The 26,481-nt window shown below is 39.1% G+C and overlaps 2 protein-coding genes across 3 annotated transcripts in view; one reads left to right on the top strand and one right to left on the bottom strand.

Moving 5' to 3' along the window:
* Positions 1-4,283: 4,283 nt before the first annotated feature.
* Positions 4,284-12,046, top strand: ctnnb1 (catenin (cadherin-associated protein), beta 1). 2 transcript variants are annotated; one of them, XM_016257276.1, is made up of 16 exons: positions 4,284-4,346; positions 4,469-4,693; positions 5,009-5,262; positions 5,349-5,587; positions 5,803-6,004; positions 6,532-6,676; positions 6,763-6,866; positions 6,969-6,995; positions 7,411-7,749; positions 7,862-8,020; positions 8,198-8,317; positions 9,137-9,287; positions 9,566-9,687; positions 9,978-10,038; positions 10,854-11,079; positions 11,306-12,046. In XM_016257276.1, the coding sequence occupies exons 1-15, from the start codon at positions 4,334-4,336 to the stop codon at positions 11,060-11,062; spliced, it is 2,370 nt and encodes a 789-aa protein (XP_016112762.1). In that variant the 5' UTR covers positions 4,284-4,333; the 3' UTR covers positions 11,063-11,079; positions 11,306-12,046. The 2 variants fall into 2 exon arrangements, with proteins under 2 accessions (XP_016112762.1, XP_016112763.1); XM_016257277.1 differs by lacking the exon at positions 6,969-6,995.
* Positions 12,047-12,247: 201 nt separating this feature from the next.
* Positions 12,248-26,481, bottom strand: part of ulk4 (unc-51 like kinase 4) — a gene marked incomplete at its 5' end in the record, with an annotated part of 180,489 nt that continues 166,255 nt past the window's right edge. Inside the window, 2 exons of the mRNA XM_016257274.1 lie at positions 12,248-12,332; positions 16,186-16,271. Of these exons, the coding sequence (XP_016112760.1) occupies positions 12,248-12,332; positions 16,186-16,271 (171 nt within the window). The remainder of the gene's footprint in view (positions 12,333-16,185; positions 16,272-26,481) is intronic.

The following is a 26,481-nucleotide window of genomic DNA, read 5'->3' as shown; positions in this document are numbered from 1 at the left end:
CATCTCTGAGTGTCACAGTCGCGGACCGACTGTGCAGACCTATCGGTGTATTAGGCTATAGTAAGATACCACGATCTGACGCTGATGAGATTAACCCCTTAGGTATTGAAATTTGGTACCGAATGACGAGATGTTTTTCGATACTCGATGGTATCGAGGCAATTCGGTCCGTGCCTAAAAAGTATCGAACTCGATACCCAGCCCTACTCGTACATAACGTGATGTAGTCATGAGGTGCTAGTTCAAATAAAAAAATGCTTCTACAAAAAAAGTTTCATCTGCAGATATGGCCTTGTTTAGGGATGTGTGCCTTTGTGCATACGGACATCTGACTGATAAGTAGTGATTGTGTTTTTCAGCAATAGTGTGCACTCTTAATTTACTGAAAAAAAAAAGGTCAGGAAAAATCTGTAGATGGAAAAATCTCCATACAAGTTCTTTGTGAATTTTTCTTTTTTTCTACTTGTTACTTTTCACTTTTTGTTAGAAAATGTTTATTTACTATTTATTCAAGTTTTTTAAGGTATCTAATATTTTGATACTTAATTTCCATGATCTAAATATTCTTAAAAATTAAAAGTTTGTTGTCATTTGGAAGTGTGTAGGCCTTCTTGCATTATTATGCTGTTGCATTATGATTATATATTCAGTGGCATAAAATGGTCTTTAAAATGACAATAATATCGCCTATCGCAATTATTTCTGGGGCAATATATCACACAACAAAAAGCTGTTATCGTGACAGGCCTACTTTAGCCTAAATAGTGAAGACTTCAATAACAATTTAAGTAAAAATTTTATACTTCAACATACGTTCTGATTTTCATTCATGTTTATTTCATGCTATAAAAAGTAGTAAAGAGGAAGTCATGATCGGTTCAGGTGTGCTGCCAAACAACACTTATTGTGTGAATTTGTGGTCAAACTGGCAATTTGAAAACTTTTCATAAAGCTTATTGCAATTTATTGAATGGTAGGGGTGGGCGCTATACCGGTATGAAAGTGACTACCGGTATTATGCTGTTCCACGATATGGATTTTGCTATACCGTGGATACCGTTATATATTCATGAATTCAAATTTTGCATTTATATAGTTTTTTTTCAATTTGGTATGCTTTGCAAATTTTGACACAAATGACAATAAAGAGTCGAGGCTGAACGTTTTTAACCTCTGTGTGCAACGCGCTACTACACAGGCATTAGTAATCAAACACAGAGCATCGTAACAGGCCAAATTAATAGAGCACAAATCGCCTACTCCAGTGGTTTCCAAATTGGTGGGCACGGCAAGGCTGAGGGATAGTGTACAGTCAGCAGATTATTTTGCACCTCTGCAGGGTGATAAAGACTACACTGTGTAATTTTCCCGCTTATCATGCGGCCACTTGTCTGATAAGTAAATAATTGAACGCAAAATATTAATTTGACATTTTAATTACCTCAACAACATGACTCGCAGTACCCACTTGAGCGCTCCGTTATCAGTTGTAGCAGTTGTGGTTGTATCAATAACAGACCACCAGATGGCGTGATTGAAGAATCAGAGTTGTATTGCAGGCAGCCATGTATAGATATAAATGAACGATGCATGGTTCTGCTCTAAGCATGAAAGTTAAAAGTTTGTGAAAATACTGCCAGTGCCAGGTAAACGTAAAGCAGATTATGAATATACTTAAGTTTCACAAATACTAAAACAACGTGTCTACACCAGACGCGAGCAGCGCGACGTGACAAAAGCAAATAGAACCCAGTGAATGTGATGTTCTCTGCTGTGGATGCGGCGCGACGTGTGACAAATCTATGACAGTAAACTGATGCCCCATTCTATTTCTGACGAACTCCAGCGCTCTGACACAAAGGACCAAAATATTTAAAATATTTTTCTCTACAAAAGGGGGGCCCGGCAGAAAAAGTTTGGGAACCACTGGCCTACTCAAACACACAACATTTAATTTAATTTAATTCATACAGGCCTACCTCATGTTGCATGTTTTCACTTTTTGAGAAAAGCAATGGCACAATAAAAAAAGACTTTTCAGGTCTATGTCCAATCCCTCACTTTTGCTAGTTATATAAGGTTAAAATATTTTGCCTGTATTTTTTCCCCCTCATATCGCAATATAATATCGATATTGCCTGGACAGTGTAAAATATTGTGATATGAATTTTAACTCATATCGCCCACCCCTATTGAATGGTAGATGGACTACAAATAATGCACAGTGAAGTTTTGTTCACACCAACAGAAAACAGCACAGCCTTAAATTTTGATTCTTGGTATTCAAAGAATTGTTGTTGGTTCATCAAAATGAAGATTGATTCAAATTGAGAAATCAATATTCAATATAACAATCATCTGTTGTGGCTTATCCATGCATGTTGTGTGCATAAATCAGACTCTGACACAAAGCACCATTGGGAACAGCTAATAAAAATAAAAAGCTCAATTTCCACCCTCCAAAACAGTTTTGGCTGAAATGGGAAAATGTTTCGGTGCATCACTATTTTGTTGCCGTATTGTTCAGTCTGTTGTCTAATTATAGCTCTAAAATAGGATATATACTGACTTGGTGTCTTTAGAGAGGCAAGCCCCATTATGTCTGTGTGTAATTGAGGTTTATCCATAATAGACTGTGTGCAACACAACACACATCTGTATTCCAGTCTAGCCTTTCCTTACGTGACCTAATTCAGCTCCTGAACTTGAAGAGGCTGCTTTCGAGAGCCAAATCCTGACAAAAGTGCGTTCGAGACTAGAGCCCAACAAACAGGAAAAGTTATTTTTCTCTGAATGTTTGCCAAGACCTTGCTGTGGCATGAAGCTAAACCTCCTGTGGTGCTGTTCCACATGGACTAGCAGCTCCTGAACAGGAACAGCAAAATGTTGACAAGAGCTAGCCGAAATGTTCTACCAAGTGACCTTTCTACATGCTGCGCGACATGTTTGTGTTTTGTAAGCTGTTTGACTGAAAGGAACAGTATGTTTTGCTAACCAACACAATGGAGAGACATGGGCAGCCAGTTTTGGTCTCAAGGCAACATGTGAATGTTGGATGTCTCGAAGTGGGGTTGCATTCTGCCTGCTGACTTGGAGAGGGGTGTTGTATGTCTGAATAAATGGGGTGGGCTTGGGGCTTGTGTTATGGTAATTTTGGAGGAGGCCTCACAAAAGGGAAGGAGACCGAGGCCCCCCAGACTGAGACACCGAATTCAATATCGCTTCAGTAGGTGTTAACTGCTGGCGTTAATGGGCAATCGACAAAGAATATCATGCGCATATTGACGCTGTTGTGATGGTGGGGTTTCTGGCTGAGACATTATTGAAGGTCATATAAACCTTTAGCACCTCTTTTACTAAAAACTCTCATGGCTTCGAGGTGGAGATGGAGGTTGGATGTTTGGAGTGACGCTAATAGCTCAAGCTTTATTATCATGCTTGTGATGGAGTGACTTTGTAAAATGCAGAAAAAGCTTCCCCAGGCTTTCTACGTAGATATTTTTATTGCCAGAAGTACGTCATATCATGAGGCCTGATATATTCAGGGCTATTTTCAGTGGCCCACTGACACATTTGTTTGAGAATGCATATCAAAAATATTTCTTTCATTGAACCTTCTTCTAAATGGACGCAAAAAATAAATTTTTAATTTGCAGTAATAGCAGGAAACCATACAGCTATGAGTTCAAACACTTTTTGCTAGAATAAGCTGGTGTACATTTTGAAACAGATTTTAGTCAATTTATAGCATTCTAACTGATACTTTCAAGGCAGCAGGAATGTCACAAATTATTCTCTCAAAATCGACAAAACTAATCTCAGCTGGGTAGAAAGTTACCTTGACATTTATATCGTTTTAAATACTTATAACTTTTTGTAATAAAATTATTAATATACTTTTAATGGATGATTTAAAGGATACTTTTAAAGGATAGATGGAGTGATGCCTACAACAACCCCCAAATTCCTGAATTATAACATAGAGACCTTTGATTTCCTGTAGCACTGTTTATTGTTCACCCCAAGCTCTTTCCGGGGAGTATCATGAGGGACCTGCAGATAATAAGAGTGGCTGTGTGTGTAGTGTGGCACATCCTGCCTGACTCTTTCATCCCAGCTGCAGTCAGGTTAGGAGACAGAGAGCATTCAGTCTGAACACTGGGGCTTGTGTGTGCTGCACGCCGGACTTTGTGGAATGTTTGTGTCTGTTTGAGAGACGGAGTTGAGTGCTATATGAGAACGAGAGAGAAAGTTGGCACCACAAATGTGAAATTAACCATTTTGCTGTGTTCGTTTTTCAGATTAGGAAGCTGTGCTTGGCTGTGAGAGAATAATGGCTACCCAATGTAAGTTATATGTTGCTTAGTAAAGTATTTTTGTGAAACAGAAATATTAGAAGAGCTAAAATAATGAACGTTTTGGTTTAAATACTATTGGATTATATCATTTTGCAATGTTTCATGTGCAGCTGACTTGATGGAGCTCGACATGGCCATGGAGCCAGATCGCAAGGCTGCGGTCAGCCATTGGCAGCAACAGTCTTACCTGGACTCAGGTATCCACTCTGGGGCCACAACCACTGCCCCATCCCTAAGTGGCAAGGGCAACCCAGAGGACGATGATGTGGATAATCAGGTGCTGTATGAGTGGGAGCAGGGCTTTAACCAGTCCTTCAACCAGGACCAGGTAGCAGGTGTGTGGTGATTCTATTCTCCTGTTTTAAGAATTCATGGAAGGAATATGGAAAAATTAGGATTTCATTAACTTAATGCAAGGTTGGGTAAAAAAAAAAAGTTTTAAATGTTAGAATAGAAACTGTAAACTGCACTCGCATTGGTTTATGTAAGACACAATGCTGAGACAATTTCTCATTGTTCTAGCTTGTTTGTATCTTTTCATTGTGGGATTAACAACCACTGTATTATATTCATAGACCTAACAGATCTTTATAGTAGTTTTGAATAACTGTGCATAAGCTGCTTGATATAGTACTGTGTTTTCTCTGTAGACATCGATGGTCAGTACGCCATGACCAGAGCCCAGAGAGTTCGGGCGGCCATGTTCCCAGAGACTCTAGATGAGGGCATGCAGATACCTTCCACACAGTTCGACTCTGCCCACCCTACCAACGTGCAGCGCCTGGCTGAGCCCTCGCAGATGCTCAAACACGCCGTGGTCAACCTCATTAACTACCAGGACGACGCAGAGCTGGCCACCCGTGCCATTCCAGAACTCACCAAACTATTGAACGATGAGGATCAGGTTGGAATGGATGGACTGTCGAAAACAGCCAGTGCTGACACACTGTCAAAGTGTGCTAATGGCTTGATTATTTCTTCTTCCATCAGGTGGTGGTAAATAAGGCAGCTGTGATGGTACACCAACTCTCAAAGAAGGAGGCCTCTCGTCACGCCATCATGCGATCCCCACAAATGGTGTCGGCCATTGTGAGGACGATGCAGAACACTAATGATGTAGAAACAGCCCGCTGCACCTCCGGCACCCTGCACAATCTTTCCCACCACAGAGAAGGCCTGCTCTCCATCTTCAAATCAGGAGGCATCCCTGCCCTCGTCAAAATGCTTGGGTTGGTTCTCCTTCATGCTCTCTATTTTTAAACGGACAAATATCGACCGTCATGCGGATGTATAGTGAATCTTTTGAATCAGGGAAGTTGTAGTGTGTTTGGAATTCAAGGACTAGCAGGCTGAGTCATACTGAGACCTGTTCTGTGTGCTTAAGCTTGAATCCCATTATTTATCTGTAGTTTGGGTCTAATTAATATTGCTGTGGTCTCTTCAGTTCCCCAGTGGACTCTGTACTGTTTTATGCCATTACGACGCTACACAACCTGCTACTGCACCAGGAAGGAGCCAAGATGGCTGTCCGTTTGGCCGGAGGCCTGCAGAAAATGGTGGCCTTGTTAAACAAAACAAATGTCAAATTCCTCGCCATCACGACAGACTGCCTTCAGATTCTGGCATACGGCAATCAGGAAAGCAAAGTAAGAAGCAAAAACTTCTCAAAGATAGGCACGTCACAGCAGGGTTCTTGGCCAGATACAGTCTAGTTTACAAACTGTATTTATTTTTCAAATCTTGTCACTCATATCTAGCAGTGCAACAACATATCTGCTATATTTTGAATTGAAGTGTTTTGGATTTGCCCCTTGATGTTTTTCTTTGGCTCTGGATGTCTGTATTAAAGGGCTGTTTATTCAGATAATAGAGATAAAAAAAAAAAAAGCTCTAGGTTTGCTCTCATTGAACGGCAAGCCAAATTCAATTTGGCTTTAATAATAGTAACTAATATTTATAATGATATTCATTTAAATCAGTCATTGTGATTTCATAATCGCACTAAGCTGTAACATTAGCTTAAGAGTATTATAGCCCAACAATATTATAGTACATTTGTATATTGCTGCATTTACACAATGCCCTTGGTTATTAATAAAGTTACACTCGTCTGAGCCGTGCAGTATTGATGGTATATTGTTAACCTGGGTAATAATTTGCTTTGTTTTTTCAGCTTATCATTCTGGCCAGCGGAGGCCCACAGGCTCTGGTCAACATCATGAGGACCTACACATATGAGAAACTGTTGTGGACCACCAGTCGAGTGCTCAAAGTGCTGTCAGTTTGCTCCAGTAACAAACCTGCCATCGTTGAGGCTGGTGAGTCCATTTGCCTTCAATTTAGTGGAAGGTTGGAGCTGACAATTTAGAATGGGTTGACCATGAAAGCTTCGCGTTGTTTTCAGGTGGCATGCAAGCACTTGGCCTTCACCTCACAGACCCCAGTCAGCGACTGGTACAGAACTGCTTGTGGACTTTGAGGAATCTTTCAGACGCCGCCACCAAACAGGTACTGATCCATCAGTCTCTTTCCCTCAGCTCTTTTACGCTGTCTTCTGTTCTTCCTACATGAGCCCTCTCTTTCTGTCTCCCCATTGTTTCCATGGAGAAGACGTCTTTAGCAGAAGTAGATGTGCAGGTAACAGTCATTCCTGCCTTTGTCTGTGACGGGGGTTAGGGGCTGTAGCCAGCTCTGACCCCACACAGTAAGGACATCAAATTGTGTAAAGAAAAAAAACAACGTGTCGATGGAGCATGAACGGATGCTACATTTGGTTGTAATGCCTGCGCTATGTGTACATTTCACCCAGCTGTTGTTGTGGCATCAGAATTGAATTATCAAAATATTTTTTGAATTATTTTGTGTATTTAACCATTTACCCACTCATAGTAGGCTTACAACCTCATGTAACGTGTAGTAAAATGTTAAGAATGGCTGTGGCTGGTCGTGTGCGGGACTAAAAAAAAAAAAGCCTGGACTGAGTTTGTCATGGATGCAAATTCTGGGTTGAATAAAGCAGCGCATATTAACTCTGGATCTTTCTGTTCTACAGGAGGGCATGGAGGGGCTCTTGGGTACCCTGGTCCAGTTGCTCGGTTCAGACGACATCAACGTGGTGACGTGTGCTGCTGGAATCCTGTCCAACCTCACCTGCAACAACTACAAGAACAAGATGATGGTATGCCAAGTGGGCGGCATCGAGGCCCTTGTGCGCACTGTACTTCGTGCTGGAGACAGAGAGGACATCACAGAGCCTGCTATCTGCGCTCTACGTCACCTCACATCCAGACATCAGGATGCAGAGATGGCCCAGAATGCAGTGCGGCTGCACTATGGGCTGCCTGTGGTGGTCAAATTGCTCCACCCTCCCTCACATTGGCCTCTCATTAAGGTATGGAAGTGATATGAGATCATCACTCCTGTCTTTTAGTAGCTTTCACTGTGCATTTTTTTGCATAAAGGTATTTTTTTACCACTTTTTAAATGCCCGTTTCCTCTCCCAGGCCACAGTCGGGCTGATCCGTAACCTGGCACTGTGCCCCGCCAACCACGCCCCGCTCAGAGAGCAGGGTGCCATTCCCCGCCTGGTGCAGCTTCTGGTCAGGGCCCATCAGGACACTCAGAGGCGCACCTCCATGGGTGGAACACAGCAGCAGTTTGTGGTGAGTCATGGTCACATGATCGTCTGGATTTTATGTCTGCTGAATTGTGCAAGTTCATTAACCTGAAATGAAACCCTTATACCCAATTAATCCATATAAGCACACAAGTTAAGGTATCCAGTAATTTTCTTGCAGAATGGATAGGCGAATGAAGTTTCCGTGTGTGTGTTGTTTCAGGAAGGTGTGCGTATGGAGGAGATCGTGGAGGGCTGCACTGGAGCTCTGCACATTCTTGCAAGAGACATTCACAACAGAATCGTCATCAGAGGACTCAACACTATTCCACTGTTTGTTCAGGTCAGTCACTGAGATCTCGCATTCTCTGTCTGTCTCTGTTATGACGTTCATTCTATTGTCTAACAGTCTCTGTTTATTAAGTTATCTTTCGCTTTGTCGATTTATCTAGCTATTGATCAAGTTTTAGTTTGTTTGTTCTGTCCTTTTATCTATAGATTTATCTATCATTCTGTCTATTGATCTTTCTTTCATTTGCTCTGTCATTTTATCTATCATTTGATCAATCATTGACTTTATCTATCATTTGTTCATCATTATTGATCTGTCATTTGTTTGCTTGTTCTGTTGAACTCTTTCATTCGATCACTTCTATCTATTGTTTGGTTCTATCTACTATTCATTTGATCTGTTTGTTCTATATATCGTTTTTCCATTTTATGACTGTTTTTATTTACGTTTATCTTTCATTCCATTTCTCTATTGATTATTCTTTGGTTCGTTCTATCAGTCTAGTTGTCCTAGATATTGTTTGTTCTGTCTATTGATTATCACTTGGTGGCTTGTTTTTGTTCATTTTTCTATTTTGTTCTAATTATCATTCTGTCTCTGTTCATTGTCTTGATTTGCTGTTTGTTTTATCTATAGATTGTATGCTTGTTAAACGTGATTGACAACACGCCGTATTTATTTTTTATTGTGTGCAAATTTCGGACGAGAATTTCAGACTCTATGCAAGGACCTTTATTCTTTCTTTTTTTAAATTGAGAATTAAAGTTTGGATGACCCTTTTTTACTTCCATTAAGTTGGTATTATATTTGCATATACTGAACTTTTAGTTTGATCCTGTCTGACATGTCTCTCTCTGTCTTTCTCTGCAGTTGCTGTATTCTCCTATTGAGAACATCCAGCGTGTAGCTGCAGGTGTGCTGTGTGAGCTGGCTCAGGATAAGGAGGCAGCTGAGGCCATCGAGGCAGAAGGAGCCACGGCTCCTCTCACAGAGCTCCTCCACTCCAGAAACGAGGGAGTCGGTGAGTGTGTGTGCTCCACCTCTTAAACAGCACATGTGTGTGAGCACAACCGCCATAGAATAATGCAGAAAGACATCAATTACATATAAATAATGGCCTCCTGATGTCTCATCATAAAGTTTGAGTTAAACTTCCACAGAATAAACACAGAAGCAAGTATGAATACAAAACACTATGCAGATTTGTTTTCCCAGCTATGCATGGATTTCCACTGGGGTGAGCAGGGCTGGCTTGAATGTTTTCTCGGTCACACTAACGTTGCTATCTCTCGCCCACAGCCACGTATGCTGCTGCAGTTCTGTTCCGCATGTCTGAGGATAAGCCCCAGGACTACAAGAAACGACTGTCTGTGGAGCTCACCAGCTCTCTGTTCAGAACTGAGCCCATGACCTGGAACGAGGTAAGGGGGCTCATCTCTGCTAAATCCTGCAATCAACGCTGGCACAGAGCCCTGCTGTAGATTAAGCCTATAAATTCCCAGCACATTACAGAATCGGTTATGGCAGATGTGGGTGTTATATTTGTGAATTTACTGGGCAGGTGATTCTTTCTAACAAAGCATTATTGTTTTTATGAGCCTCAAGCACTCTGAAAGCATTAGCGGAACTGATTCGGTCCTGATATATGCAGCATTTGAGCCTGAAATGAGTGTTTCTCTTATGTATCTTTTTCTCGTGTGTCTGTTTGCAGACTGGAGATCTAGGGCTGGACATCGGTGCGCAGGGAGAGCCTCTGGGCTACAGGCAGGACGGTAAGTTCATCATTTTCACAAATGAGATCCACTCTCAGCATCTGGGTGTGATACTCACTAATCCACTGCTTCATCAGCCTTCACCCACCAAACCTAGAGACACGCCTGGCGCTTTCCATTAAGACAGGGCACAAAATAAGGCCTGGAACTCTGAGGATTGAAAATAGTCTTTCATGCACCCCTCATGTTGTGAGACCTTCTCAAGAAATTAGATGTTAGGCATAATGTTAGATCTGACCGTTACAATCACCATTCACTTCTTTTCCTTTTCTGTGCAAAGAAAGAATAGTGACTTCATGAATTCATGTCATTCTGCTTAACATATATGACTGATTTCTTCCATAAACCACAAAATGAGTTTGTAACCTCATGAGCCTGAATGAATTTTCTTTTTTGGGATTTATCTCTTAAAATATTTCCCCCAGCCCTGATTTCAACAAATGGTCAGAAAAAAGTCCTTAACCATCAGTCTAAATGTATAAATAATTCTGAAATAATTTTGCATGTTTTTTTTCTCAATAGAGAGATATTACATAGAAAATTACCATTACCATTCTAGGTTCATTTTATTTTAGATAATCCATCCATCCAAACAAACAAACAGAAAAAAAAGCTCTAATAGGGCACCATATTCCTAGAGAATGTCGGGTTCCAGTTGAGTTGGGTCAAATGCCTTGTGTTCTCTCTCTGGTCTTATGGGTCTGAGGTTGTGCTATTGTGAGCTGCCCATTTAATATGCTCCCTCTAACGTACGTGTGTGTGTGTTTGTGTGTGTGTGGTCCCTCCACTTCCCATCCACTCCCCTCGTCCTCCAGACCCAAGCTACCGCTCCTTCCACTCCGGAGGTTACGGGCAGGATGCCATGGGCATGGATCCCATGATGGAGCACGAGATGGGCGGGCACCACCCGGGCCCAGATTACCCCGTAGATGGGCTGCCTGACCTCGGCCACGCCCAGGACCTGATCGACGGCCTCCCGCCGGGCGACAGCAATCAGCTGGCCTGGTTCGATACCGATCTGTAAATACAATGACTTTTTAGGTGAGGCACCAAGACGCCCGAACGTGCACTCTATGCGAATGGCCAGTTGTGTTTGGTCTGTGCTGACCGCACTATGTGTAGGAGATTTGAAAGGCTGGAGTAAAGCACGCCGGTAGCAGAACTAATCTGAACTGCATCTGAATTCATTACAGTCCTGTATGCGTGCGTGTTTCTCCCCTTGAATGGGATTCTAATCTGTTTGTCCCCTCTTTTCTCTCTGCTGCAGCTGTATCGTCTGATCTGAATGAACCTGCATTGTGATTTTGGCCTGTAGAGTTGCTGAGCGGGCTCAAGAGCGTGGGCTAGTTTCTCTGAAAGTGCCTGACACACTAATACAAGCTGAGTTTCCTATGGGAACACACGGAAGTAAAACTTTTGTTCTGGTCTTGGTCGGTCAGAATTTGGTGTGATTGACAGAAGAAAGCCCAAAAAGCAAATCCTAAGATGGAATTTTCAACCTTAGCCTTGCCTGTACTTTTTATTACTTTTAATTTTTCAAAGAATATTTCAGTCTGTAATGGTACTTATCTAGCTTGCTTTATGATACTCGTCTTTTATTTTGCAGAACTTTGTATTCCTTTCGACTGTCTCTCTTTCTCTCTCATAGTGTTGAGTTATAGTGGTAATGATCCATCAAGATTTTATCGAGTTTATGGTGTAGAACACTAATTAATCAGTTGAATTGTATTCTTATCAAATGTAACTGTGTAGCTTTTGTATAAAACCAAGAATTGGAGAAGTCCAAATATCAGCTCTCTTGCTTTAAAGAACTCACAAATGTTCCAAAGGGTTTGCAATCAGTTGGGGCCAGTTTTCCCTTTTTTTTTTTTTCCCCCCGTCTTGATCTATTTTTTTGATGGTAGCTTTAGAAAGGTTTTGGAAAGAACCCCTAATTATTGTAGCCTGCGATTGTTGGTTGGAGACTTGGTAATGACCTGGCTAAACAATAAAATGGACTTTAAATTTATCTAATTGTGGACATTTTTATTCTTGGAGTACACTAAATGTGATTTTAAATTAGCTTTAGTGCAATCATTCTAGAATTACAGAGTACATTTTACAACCACCGTCACAAGAGTTCAATAGTCTCTTGCAAAATGCCACTTATAAATCACAGTAACGGATACAAAAGGAAATATACATATTAAATACCAGGTGTGAAACTCTGTTATGTGGATCTGAGTTCTGCCTGGGACCCGATGCCCTTCAGAATCTCTGCAGCTAGAGATTCCACTGCCATGTCTGATTGGGACCTGGAAAAGAGCGGAAGAAAAGTGGTTGGAATACTCCCCATGTGTTTTTGTGTTCCAAAACAGAAACAATGGAGTTAATTTCAACTTGTGTGAAAAATCCATTCACTTATGGCAAGTACACAATGCAAGTCTCAAGCTCATTGCCTTAAGTTGGTAACCAGAAGCCCTTGTTCGTCACAGTGGCCTATCTGGTGTGCACACTTGGGAGATACTGCAAATGATGTTGGCCTGTCAGGTGTGTGTACGCTGTCCTGATGAGCGACAGTGTATTAGAAAGTGACGGATCAGGAAGCAGGAGCAAAATAAGCATCAAGCTGTTCCCCAAGCACACTTTGGGCTGGTGGGCTTGGGGAACACACAACACACTTTGCTTTGACTGAAAATGCATTCTAAGGTGGAAAAACACAAGGCATCAAATCTTCAGTCTTCTAGCATGGACTGACCGTAAGCTGAAGGACATCGAGAACTACATCAGCTTATGCTTGGAAATTGATACTTTTAACCTGTATATGAGAGAGTGTTTTTGTACCAGAATTGAACTAGATTTAAATGCATTAGCTTATAGTCAAAAGTTATTCACAATGGTTGTTTACTTCATGAATATGGTAATTAGAGAGCAATGCCAAGCACAGACCTGCTTAAATAAGATAACAGCGCTGTCCACATATATTATTGATGCAAATGCTGTGAATTTCACCCTAAATTAATTACTAATTTAAAAACTTTAAATATTTCTCCAAATGAAAACTGAGGTAACCTGAACCTGAGCTAATTCAATTCCTTTAAGTGCCACTACTGAGCATGAATTATTTAAAAATCAAGTAGATAGATTTTTTTCTGAGGTGTAGTTATCATTGTCGGTCCGATATGCCCTAAAGCAAGAAAACATAAATTAGCAGAACAGAAGTCGGTTGAAACTAATGCTGCAGCGTTTTAGCAATATATATACATTTATTGCTCCACAACATGAAACCCACTCGACACATTTTATGAACCTAATGTTAAGAAATACCATGTTTTTGAAAACAAGCAGTTCCATTGCGAATCGAGTGGATCATGAAGTGAGTGTTCTATATTAGAAAGGCTGCCAGATCAGAATGCAAGTTTGCAATGTATTGTGGAGCAGATCATTTCTTTGAAATCAAGCCCTATTTCTTTAAGCATCTATCTGCTGCTTTTTGCATTAAAAAAATGCACTGATGAATTAAGCACAGGACCGGCAATGCGTCTTAAAGTAAAGGGCAAAATCGGTGCTAACCCTATTTAAAACTACAAGTGTGAAACTGTAATTAGGGTTAAAAGTGGCCTTAACCTGCAGTTAAAAAGACTAATATAACATATCCAACGTCGTCTGCATATACATTAAATGGTTTAATACAAGTTAAAGTGTTAGTTTACCCAAAAATGAAAATTCTGTTACTGTTGTACCAAGCCTACAGAAACGCAAATGAGAACTTTAACAATGTCTTTATGAACCTTTTTAAGCACTTTCATTGGAGAAACACAAATCTCTCAGGTTTTATTAAAGTAATCCAAATGAGTCGAGCAGTGTAATAAAAGTCTTCTGAGAGACAATCACTTTACACAAAATCTATTTAATTTAGACTTTTATTCACATATAAATATTGATCAATACATACACATAGAGCACATCAAACATGGTAAACAGAAGCTCAAATGTACTTGACGTGCAAGAACAATCCTCACTGGTCAAGTAAGCGCAGTTTAAGCTTCCATTTATATTTAACATGCTCTATTTATGTGCGCTGATCAGTGTTTTTATTTGAATGCATTACTTTTACAAACTTTGCTTGTAAAATTTTTGGAGAATTGGGCTTTTAATGTAGCCTCTCAGGTTTCCGCTCCAACCTGATCTCATGACGAAAACGTACCTGTGGGAACTTATTCGCAAAATGCGAAGATACCTATCAATAAGCACATATCACTGCAGTTTCCAACAGAAATGAACACTAGAGGCAGTGAAACAGTGAGCACTTGTAATCGTTTTCTTACACAGTTATGATTACAGCTCCATGTTTTGCTTTTCGGACATAAGCTTGCTCGGAACCAAAAATGGTTCTTCTATGGCATCGCTTGAAGAACCTTTTGAAGCACCTTTATTTTTAAGAGTGTATGCAGGATCCTGAGGTACGAATCTTGTGTAAAAAAAAAAAAAAAAAATTCCAATGAAAGAGCTCAAAGATGAGAGATCGGGGGAAAAAAAGCTAAAACAGCATGATTGCGTGTGTAAAAAGTATTTTATGTCACAATCACTTTTGTTCATACTATTGGGTAGGTTAAGGTGTAGTGCAGATGGTACGTTATTTTAGAACGTCGCGGAACTTTCGAGTTATAGCGCCACTCAACGGACATTTCAAGTTAGAACTGCGTGACACGTACAAAACCAACGTCACATAAAACGTACCATATGTACGTTCATCTATTCCGAAAAATTAAATAAAATAAAATAAAAAAAGAACTCTTTTAGTGCCACTCAGTGGACATTTCACATCAAATATATCATGAAACGTACATGGCGCTACGTATTTTGCATTTCGCTAAAAAAGATCCCACAGGTACGTGTTCGTCATGAGATCAGGCTCGAATTCACTTCATTTGTGATTCAAAGGTGAATGAAAGTCTTATGGAATGACACGTAAATGACAAGTTTTTATTTTTGGGTAAACAAACTCTTTAAGGTATTTTTTTATTTTAAAAAGCAAAAAAATCTAAATTTGAGGAAATTTATAAAACTTTATGCGCATGCTTCAACCACATATTCTATCAAATACAGCATTCGGCTTTAAATGTATATTGTGAAAAGCACTATGTATATAAATTACACTTGAGGAAAGTCGGTTCATACTATTGGGTAGGTTAAGGTGTAGTGCAGATGGTACGTTATTTTAGAACGTCGCGGAACTTTCGAGTTATAGCGCCACTCAACGGACATTTCAAGTTAGAACTGCGTGACACGTACAAAACCAACGTCACATAAAACGTACCATATGTACGTTCATCTATTCCGAAAAATTAAATAAAATAAAATAAAAAAAGAACTCTTTTAGTGCCACTCAGTGGACATTTCACATCAAATATATCATGAAACGTACATGGCGCTACGTATTTTGCATTTCGCTAAAAAAGATCCCACAGGTACGTGTTCGTCATGAGATCAGGCTCGAATTCACTTCATTTGTGATTCAAAGGTGAATGAAAGTCTTATGGAATGACACGTAAATGACAAGTTTTTATTTTTGGGTAAACAAACTCTTTAAGGTATTTTTTTATTTTAAAAAGCAAAAAAATCTAAATTTGAGGAAAAAACGAATTTATAAAACTTTATGCGCATGCTTCAACCACATATTCTATCAAATACAGCATTCGGCTTTAAATGTATATTGTGAAAAGCACTATGTATATAAATTACACTTGAGGAAAGTCGAATTTTTTTTTTGTAGTAACCAAAAATCGCTCCTGGAATACTCTTAAAACTTAATTCAAAGGGCCTCCAGAGTGGAAAGCATTCTGGGTGTTGTCATCATTCAGTTATGCATTGTTTTCAATAACTCGTCTCTGCTTTGCCAAGAACCTAATATTGCTGAAGCTTTGCCTCCCAAGCTTGGCTGGGCAACTTCAAAGGGATTCCTTCTCGTTTTAGCAGAAGGAAGAGGAGGGGGGTCCACAATAGGCCTGTATCAATCTGAGGGTGAGGCCCGAGCTCAAGGAAGCTCTCATGAGAGGCCTACGCCTCGGCCGACGACATGAATGGATCAAAGATGAGGGTCGCACTAAGAGACTCGACCGGGGGCCCATGCGGTGCTGGATGAGGAGCCCGAGTCGATTAACTCACCTAGTAGGCAGCGCCAGTTTCTGCAGCACGTGAACCAAGATCTGCCCTTCCGAAGAACCCCAACAGGAGCTGCCAACCGCACTCATCTGTACAGGAAGAAGATGAAATGTACCTTAGGAAATAGGCTCACTGACGGCACACTCTCGTACGATGTCAACCAGAAGCAGCGTGAAACCTATTTAGTCCCTTTAACGCGCTCGGCTCTATCATAACAGGCTGAAAATAGCATGAATGGTAACCCGTACGACACTCGAGTACTTTGCCGCTGATTTGACGTGTCTGTTTTTAGAATTAGCGGCTCTCCGCACTTCAGCGTGACAGAGCCCATTACAATGTCATCTCGATGGCATCTCACAGATGAGATGCTTCATCTGAGTGAATGAGGGTCAGTCTCTGATGAACAGCACAGGACAGACACTTCATCTTTTTAAGAGCTCTCGGTGAATCCTGCTGGCAGATGTACAACACACGCTGTGAAATCAGGAAGGCCGTTTTGGAACTTTTTCCTTCATAACTCACGTACTGCTACAAATCTACCTGCCATCTTTTGATAGTAAAAATATATACTGTATGTGGAAAAAAAGTAACTAATAATAGACATCAGGAAAATGACTAGACCATCAAACTTAAATACAACAACACACACACACACACACACACACAGCCATTTAAAAGTTTGGAGTCAGTAATTTTTTTTTAAACCAAAAATGGAAATGAAGCAATAAATCATGAAAGTGACATTTCTAATGTTACGAAAGATGCTTTGTAATGCTTTTGTACGTTCTATCATCAAAGAATGCTGAAAAAGTACAACAAAATGATTCCACAAAAATATAAAGCAGCACAACTGTTTTCAATAATAAGAAAACAATAAATGTATAAATAAGAAAATCTCCCACTAGTAACTTTGGGAAGTCTGATTCACTTTAGCGTTTATTTTGGCGATTTGTTTCAAGGTTAGCCCTGGGTTATTTCAAATTGTTATATTTAATCAATACAACAACATTAGCTACACATAATAAATAGGACTAACGATGTGTATGAGTTTTCTGAAGTGACAGCGAAGACTGATAATGTAAACAATGACAGGTCATGATTGTGTGTAACGTGATGTTTTACTGAATTCAAAATTCAGCAGCAACTCTACAAAAACGTGCCTACACACAGGACGTGTTTACTGTAATAGAACGGACACACATACCGGAAGCTTTCACTCCGAAGAGAGCGCAAAAACAGCACAAAAATGAAACCGATCGCTGCAGCTTGAGAGAGGCTCTTTAAAATTAACTGTTCAAAAACACGGCACATTAAAAATGCAAATCCGAGCCCAGTAAAGCTGGTCGCGACAAAAATGCTTATTATGATTATTAGGGTCTGCAGGTTATCTGCAGAAACCACAAAAAAAAACAATTCTTGAAGTGTAAGTTTATCAGTACATCTTCAGCCATGTATTGAGTCAGATAAAGACTGGCATTTTTTACTTAAGAGAAAAAAAATTAAGACATTCTTAAGAACATATTTGAGAACTTTTCAAGAATTGCACTTAAGTACATTCTTATGAACTTTGTGGAATTTATCTTAAGAAATTTCTTAACTTATTTCTTAAGGTTTTCGTGAATCCGGCCCCTGATGTTATAACCAGATGTTGAACTGAATGAAGCTGGATGATGGTATTATCATCTTCTGTAGAGCTGCTTTACAGCTGAATTGCATCTTGCAACATCAACACTGGTGCTAACCTGAACTCAATCAACATTGAACTGCCTTGAGCTGAAAAACAACATTGCTGCCTTGTTTAGCTGAATTGAAGTCATTTCAAATTGATGAACTCCACATTGTTATTGATCTGAACTGAACTAAACACTGGCTTGCTTAGTATGGGTCTGATAGACAATAATTTTAATAATTTATCAATATAACCACACTGACTCACACCATCGGATGAGAACAAAACTTGATGGCACTTCATTAATTACTCACCCGTATGTTGTTCCAAACCCATTAGACCTTTGTTCATCTTCGGAACACAAATGAAGATATTTTTGATGAAATCCGAGAGTTTTCTGACCCTCCATAGACAGCAAGGGTACTACCATAGTTAAGGCACAGAAAGGTAGTAAGGACATCGTTAAAACAGTCCATGTGACATCACTGGTTCTATAGTAATAAAGTTGACTTGATTTGACTATACTGTTATAAGAATCTAAATTATAAAATTTTAAGTCGCTTTAGATAAATGCGTCTGCTAAATGACCAAATGCAAATGTAAATCTCGCTTATTTACATTACAAGCTTTTAGAATACTTTTTGGCATATAAATATTAGCAACTGCACCAGATTTCTCAGTCTGGGTCTCTGAATAAGATTTAGATGTTTTTCCTCCTCAAGTATGAGCTCCATATTATCCTATACATATATGCACACTTTTTTTTCTTGTAGTTATGCATACAGATCCAATAAACTGTAGCATTTCACAAAAATAGATCCCCCCATGAATATTATTATTATTTAATGACATGACTAACCAAAGTTAACTTTTTTTTTCAAATTTAGTTTAACAGCTGCTTAAAATATACTTTTTTGTGATTGTGATTATGATTCTGTATTATTACTGTGGTATGCAATTGCAATCGCACGTTCTGGACTTGGCAAATGTCTATTGTCCATCTATTGCTTTTGTCATTGTGAAGCGTCCTTGAGCTTGGGAAAGCTGCTATATATAAATTAAACTTATTATTATTATTATTATTAATATACATGGTCTAGCCCTTTGCGACAAAAATATGGTGCACATATATGAATAATTTGCAGGCAGCACAAAAAGATGGCCAATGAGGTTTCTTCACTGTTGAGTTGATCAGCACGTCTTCAAGCAAGAACCACCATACACTCAAAAGAAGAACGAGTGTTCTAAAGAAAATATTTGTGAACTTGAGAAATTTTCAAGAATTGGAGAAACATTCTTACAAACTTATCTAAAGATTTCATAATTTTGGTGAATTGGGCTCTAGAACCCGGCTTGTCGAATGTTTCAACATTGTGTAACGCTTTGAATAAAGCTAGTTTTGAAATAATATATATATTTTTTTATTACGTATTTTCTTCTAGACTCTTAATATTCCTTGTTTATACCACAAATGTTTTCCTCCTCCAGCCACAATTTATACCATTATCTTCAAGGCTTTATTATGTTTAATTATGATTTTTTTATATATATATATAGTATAAGCCAGCTGGAAACGAAGCTTTGTTCTGAGAAAATCTCTTCCTCCTGCCAGCAATTAATTTGAGAGAAGCCAGATGACTCACAAATGAGCTCTCCCTGGAAAGCCCTCAAATGTCCACCAGATAGCGGATGAGGAGAATGTTTTGGAACAGCCACCTAGAAGGAGCTACTTTAAATAGCTGCTGAAATTGTTTCTCAGCAGCTGATAGACTCACAGCCTCTCTACGCAATTCAATGTGCCCAACATGCCTGGAGCAGTCTGACTCAATGCAAGACGTTATGTTGGCCTTCATTCCTCGGAGTTAGACACAAAATCTTGCAGCTCAGATGCAAAGGGTTGCAGTGTGACATGAACAATGAAAGCTGACAAGATATATTGAGTGAAAGACCGAGAAAGTGTAATCGAGACAAGGACAGTGGAAAAATATAACAAGATGGAGAGACAGAGGGAGTGAATCACATGTTATATGTGTGAGATCTAAACTCTACTGATGGCTTCAATCACTTCAGCTTTTTATGGCTGTCATCAGATTCAGGCAACAGTCAGTCTGGTCTAAAGGAGCATTCAGTCTGACGGCAATATGCAGCATGAAATAAAAGCCATTAACTTTAACTTCTCAAAAATTGGCAATTTAAAAAAGTACAAGTTAAGCTCAGTTGACAACAACTGTGGCATAAATGGTTATTTCCACAATAATTCATTTCCTCGTATCCCTCTAAGTTACAGCAAAGCACTTACAATGTAAATGAATGGGGCCAATTTGTACACATTAAATTACGTTTTGTTTCAAAAGGTAAGCACAATACATGTACAATATGAATGTTAACATGGTTTTAATGTGAAAAAATCACGTACTACCCTTTTTCTGTAAAGTTATATCCAATTTTACATTTTAGTTGCCATGAAAACCATGAATGATTTTCTTCGATTAATCGCATTATGCACAAAATTCAATAAATTAATTCAAAAGTAGTGTATTGCGCACTTTTTCATTTAAAAAGTGCAATAACATTTTGTTTGCAAACACTTTAAACAAATAAGGTGCTTTTTTTTTTATATAGCCTAAATTCCTTTTATATAGCCTAGTAGCAGTTAAAATATTTATTGTAAATCTCAACTTAAACATTAATGTAATTAAATATAAAACCAAAGCTATGTGTCACTGCCAGGGCATTAACGTTTTTTATAGAAACTATTTTATAGTTTGTTATAGAAAAACAAGTTATGCTCAGAGTCCAGAGCCTCGATCATAACAGTATAACAGGCACCTTCTGAGTAAAGACCTGCATGATCGCGCGACCCAACGCAGAGTGCTGCGCGGGACAACACTTGATGGGTGAGTGCGGGTACGGGCGGGTAGAGACTCGTGTATGCGGGATGCGGGAGAATAAGGGTGTACTCACACTAGGCAATCTTAACCGTGCCCGAGCGTGTTTGACCCCCAAAGCCCGGTTCGTTTGAATAGTGTGATCACTCGTTTAGCCGTCTCTGGCTCGGTTGGAAGAGGTGGGCCAGAGTGCGGTTCAGTTATATATAGATCAGTGAGCGTGAGCGCTAACCGCGCTGGAGCACGGAACTTCTGATACGTGCAGCATGATTGCGTGTACAGTTCTTTGCAGCAAAAGTGATAGATTTGTAAAGCAATATATTGTGAGAGGGCCGTGTGTTACCGCGTCCCAAACGACTCAAAATAATAAACCACAAAGTTAACAAAACAATGCACTCCACTGTGCTGAGCAAGCGCGCTTCTCTGCTGTCTTCATGTGCTATTGGAAACTTCCTATTTCCCACTGATGAAGTCCTGATTATGAGCTCGTTGCATTCTTTTCTGTTAATAATAACAGTGAACAGTGGTTTGTGAATGTTGATGCTTAACCTAAATAATTTTATCGGGAGCGCCATTAATGTGACCGCTGCAGGCAGCCATCTTAGGCCCACCCCAAATGCTCTCATTGGTTGAGATTAGGGCTGCACGATAAATCGCATGCGATATTTAACGCGCATCTTGTCAGAAATCCGGTTCTGTAATCAGCGGTAAATCTCCATCACCTGCGGGCTTTCACATTGAGCAGCATTAACTACACAGAGCCGTTGTTCACTGACGAGCTGCGCAAAACATCGCGCGAATATGAATGTGGTTTTGCGCAGCTGGTCAGTGAACAACGGCTCTGTGTAGTTAATGCTGCTCAATGTGAAAGCCCGCAGGTGATGGAGATTTACCGCTGATTACAGAACCGGCTTTACTGATAAGATGCGCGTTAAATATCGCATATATATATATATATATATATATATATATATATATATATATATATATATATATATATATATATATATTATTTTTTTAATTCAACAGAAATGCTTCCAAGAAATCCAGGTAACTATGTTCATTATGCACACATTCACTTTTAATCTTTTTAATGCTTAATATTCTAATAACAATATTTCTTGTCTCTTAAACAGATGATTTTGAGAGTGTCTCTCATAAATGCATAACTACAGTAGGAAAAATGCAAACCAAAAGTGGTTGTTTCCATATTCTGCTTTAGTGTACAAGTGGGAAATATTAATTAAGGATTTCCACACATTCCAGTAATCCAATGAGATTTTTGTATTAACACAAAGTCCTACAACAGATGGTATAGCCTCCACAGAGCTCTGATATCAACATCATTGAGTCAGTGTGGGATATCAAGAAGAGACAGAAGCAACTGAGATGGCCTAAATCCATAGAATAACTGTAGCAATATCTCCAAGAACAACCTACCTGCTCTAACTAGCTTCATGGCAGGGATTTTTATGCCTGAACCATGAAAGTGGCCCGGCCGAGCCTCTTATACAGTATATATATATATATTATTTTTTTAATTCAACAGAAATGCTTCCAAGAAATCCAGGTAACTATGTTCATTATGCACACATTCACTTTTAATCTTTTTAATGCTTAATATTCTAATAACAATATTTCTTGTCTCTTAAACAGATGATTTTGAGTGTCTCTCATAAATGCATAACTACAGTAGGAAAAATGCAAACCAAAAGTGGTTGTTTCCATATTCTGCTTTAGTGTACAAGTGGGAAATATTAATTAATGATTTCCACACATTCCAGTAATCCAATGAGATTTTTGTATTAACACAAAGTCCTACAACAGATGGTATAGCCTCCACAGAGCTCTGATATCAACATCATTGAGTCAGTGTGGGATATCAAGAAGAGACAGAAGCAACTGAGATGGCCTAAATCCATAGAATAACTGTAGCAATATCTCCAAGAACAACCTACCTGCTCTAACTAGCTTAAAAACTGCAAAAGTGTTTCTAGGTGAACCTAGCAGGCCTGCCACTCAACTCACACAGAGAGAAAAAAAAACATCCACTCAACTCTGTGCTAAAAGACAAACAGTCACAGTGAGAAACACACTTTAACATGATCTAGTCGTTTCCAACCCAGAACTTAGGATGAGCCTTCTGACAGAGAAAGATTTTTAACATTGATAAGAAAACAGCATGAAAAACAAACGTTTTCTCTTCAACTCCCTCCTCCGAACCTAAACAAGCTCTGTTGCGCATTTAATATGCAAGCAGTTTCCTAGTTTCCCCACTTCAAAGACTGACATGGAACAGTACACCCAAGTCCTTGTAATTACCAACTGAATTAACATGCCTATTAGCATATTAGTATAACAGATTCTCAGATGGGGTCTTAAGGGAGACTCCAATGTTCCTTACACTCGCACACTCAAGTGCACGACCCGCCATTCTGTTAAGAGCTCAGATGAGAGGATGTGGAGATGAACACAATCAATCCACAACCTACAAACACGTGCCACACACAAAAACACACACACTTTCATCGGTGGCTGCATAATCATGTAAGATGAACAGATGAGCTTTAATACAATTATGCACATTGTCTTCAGATAATACCTCTCGTCAGACCTGACAGAAAAAAATAATGGTGACTATGAGAAGATAAACAGTTTGAGGCAGTTTTGAATAATGCGTGGGTAAGCAGAATGGGTATCATCTGCTAAAAGTGCATTCTGAATGTATGGCTGTGCTGTGAGACAGGAAGCAAATGTTGTTTGAAACAGTTTGAAATAAAAAAAAGCATGCTGAATATAATGCAAACTATGTTTTCTTCAGGTTTGTAATGTGCACAGGGTTTTTCCTGCATAGAGAATTATGAGGCGGCCGCCTCCGCCAAATTTTGTGGCGCATCTGGTTGTCGACAAAACAGTGCAAGCATCACTGAACATCATCCATTACAGCTTTTAGTTAATTTTTGGAAAAATACCGACATTTTTATACAAGTTTACTTGATATTTATTTACACAGAATCATCATTTCTATTAATTTCCCACTGATTTACACGATCTGATGAGCATTAACAAATTACGCGATCATCTCTGTATGTATGAATGAATGGCGGAGACAAGCAGTTTCGTTTACTACACACATACTGTAGCGTGCAACGCTCGCGGTGATTTCAGCGTCTGTCGTCTCACTAAATGAGGACATAAATACATGAACAACATCTCCAGGACTGCTCTGTATTTTACCATTTAATTTGAGTAAAACTAGCATCACACAGAACTGTAAAGGTATTCACGGCAACCCGCCAAAATAAAAGTTTGGTTTAACGTGGAGACACTGCGGCAGTACTGCTACTACTCAAATTATTATTATTTTTTTTAAGTAATAATCAAAAAACATTTCTTTCATGTTTTAATTTGAATAGTAAATCCCCTTTGTTTGCCAATATAAAATGGATAAATGTTGTGTTTGTGGTAATCAGCCATGGATCAGTAGCGGACTCCTGTGTGAAAGCACAGTCTGTGCTGCTTCCCCTCTCACAAGAATCACCTAAGAGGGAAATTCCCCCCATTTTCAAAAATGAAATTCAGGCCCTGAATAAATGTCTAAAAATCCAGATTGGAGTATCACTATAAATAGTTATAAATGACAAAAAGAAGGCTTTAAAAAGATTGGTATCGGTAGTGTTTAACAACCTAATATTATGTTTATGTTCACCTGTACTACAAAAGGGCTTTTAGCTGGTATGTTGTATTTAATTTAATTTGTTTTTTTTTTTTTAATGTAACTTTATAATTGTAATTTTATTCAATCATATAATTATTATAACACCTAAAATATATTGTGGGTAAAAAGTGTTTGTTTCAGCCAGTTAAAGGGTGGGTACATTGTGTGCACATGACCAGGATGATCAGATCATTTTGAGCCAAGAAAAACCCTGGTGCAGATTCAGTATTCCCTTAAAACTGTACTGTGGTAGTGCTGTGGTAAAGCTACTATACTGTGTACTTCGCAATGCACTATGATACTGAATGATTACCATATTCATGCACCATGTTACAATGTTACAAGGTAATCCAAGGTACTTCAAAGAAAAATGTCTGTCATGGTACTTTTTGTGTATATTCTCTAGCTTTTTTTCCATGACACTTACATTTATTTATCTAGAAGAACATAAGTTGAGAACAAGTGTCAAAGTACAAGTTCCAAAACTGCTCAGAAAAGTACAAGCTATAATAGAGTTTTTGTACTGACTTCAGCTAAACATGGAGTGGTTCAGAACAAAGAGTTCAACAACCTTGTACTTTCCAAACCTTTCCTTTCACAGCCTCTCTTTCTTTCTGACATCAGACATTACTATGTGGACTACAGAGAAGAACAGTAGAAGAAATCATGATGACTCAAAGGTTATATTCAATTACATAAAGTTTATTTTCTTCAGTCAGACTTCAATTCTTTGAGGGTATAAAAACCCAGCAGATGAAGTGAGGGAGGGAGGGAGGGAGAGAGAGAGAGAGAGAGAGAGAGAGAGAGAGAGAGAGAGAGAGAAATCACACTCTTCAACATTTCAGAATCAGACAACTGCATGTGCAATTTATGACTTGGATAAGTATTCATCACTTAGATAAGTATTAGCAGTCCTGAATAAGTCAAATGATTAAAAATATCATTAGCACAAATGGTATGGGAAGAGTTTTAGTGTTTTAATTACCATTAGTTGTAAAAGAGCAGTAAATACTGAAGTATTGAGGTCTGTATCTCTGACTGTAGATGGGTTCTATTGGCTTCATGACATTTAATGAACTTGATGACATTTCTAGACCTGCTGATGTCTGAGACTGAATGCTGCGCTTGAACAGAAACACCAGGGAGAATGGCAAAGCTTAGTGTGATTTCAGTGTTAACCTGCATGTTTCAAGATCCTTATAGAGAAATCTTGTTGAAAATGGCAGAAATGTAAGAAGCTTCCTAGTTGACCTCGCTTGACGTACGTATTTTCAGTCATGTGCTAACATCTTCCAAACGAAACAGGTTTTGCTTGCTTGCAGAGATTACATTTTTAAATGTGAACTTGTATGAATGGTCAATTTTGACTCTAGGCAAGCCACAAAGCTCTAATTTTGATTAGTCTTTCAACCTATTGCAATCTATTGGCCCTAACTCTTGTTCATTAACTTTCTCTAACATTACCCATCCACATAATATGCTGATCAGTCATAGTCTCTGCTGACTCATAAACAGCATGCACCGCACTCTGGTCACTCAGAACATACTGTTCCCATTCTGAACCAATGTTTTGTGTGGCCTGGGCGTGAAATGGAGCCCTTTTCCTATTTAGCCTTTGTACTGTTCTTTGAAAACCCCTTCATCGTGTGCTGGATCTATTTCTGATATTATAGAGGCAATTAGTGAGGTCTTTGATGGCTTGATAAAAATGAGCATGCATAGATTTTACAGCGCTGCAATTAATGAATACTAATTAAAAGGCCTTTGTTGATGGCCGGGGTGAGAGATGGATGAGTGAGCTTGATTTTTCTTGCTTTAATTGAAAGCCTTTGTCACTTGCCCACTCGCGTGTGAATAAGTGCTCTCTGTCACTCTCAAAAAAAAGGAGAACAATGTAAATGAATTTGCATCATTTGCATAAATATAAAGCTTTTTTGCATAGGTGGTGAAAGCAGTCGGATTCATAAAACAACCAGCTGTCACTCACAAGTTTGTCTTATTGAATAATCCACGTTTGCACTGGT

This window comes from Sinocyclocheilus grahami, unplaced genomic scaffold (assembly GCF_001515645.1).
Source record: "Sinocyclocheilus grahami isolate Dianchi unplaced genomic scaffold, SAMN03320097.WGS_v1.1 scaffold1531.1, whole genome shotgun sequence".
Classification (NCBI taxonomy): domain Eukaryota; kingdom Metazoa; phylum Chordata; class Actinopteri; order Cypriniformes; family Cyprinidae; genus Sinocyclocheilus; species Sinocyclocheilus grahami.
Note: the sequence above shows the minus strand (reverse complement) of the source record. Positions and strands in the feature narration are given on the sequence as shown.

Bases quoted from the DNA above. Each gene is read 5' to 3' on its own strand.
- ctnnb1 (XM_016257276.1), top strand. The intron at 6,005-6,531 runs GTAAGAAGCAAA...TTGTTTTTTCAG, and splicing joins ACGGCAATCAGGAAAGCAAA to CTTATCATTCTGGCCAGCGG. The intron at 6,677-6,762 runs GTGAGTCCATTT...CGTTGTTTTCAG, and splicing joins ACCTGCCATCGTTGAGGCTG to GTGGCATGCAAGCACTTGGC.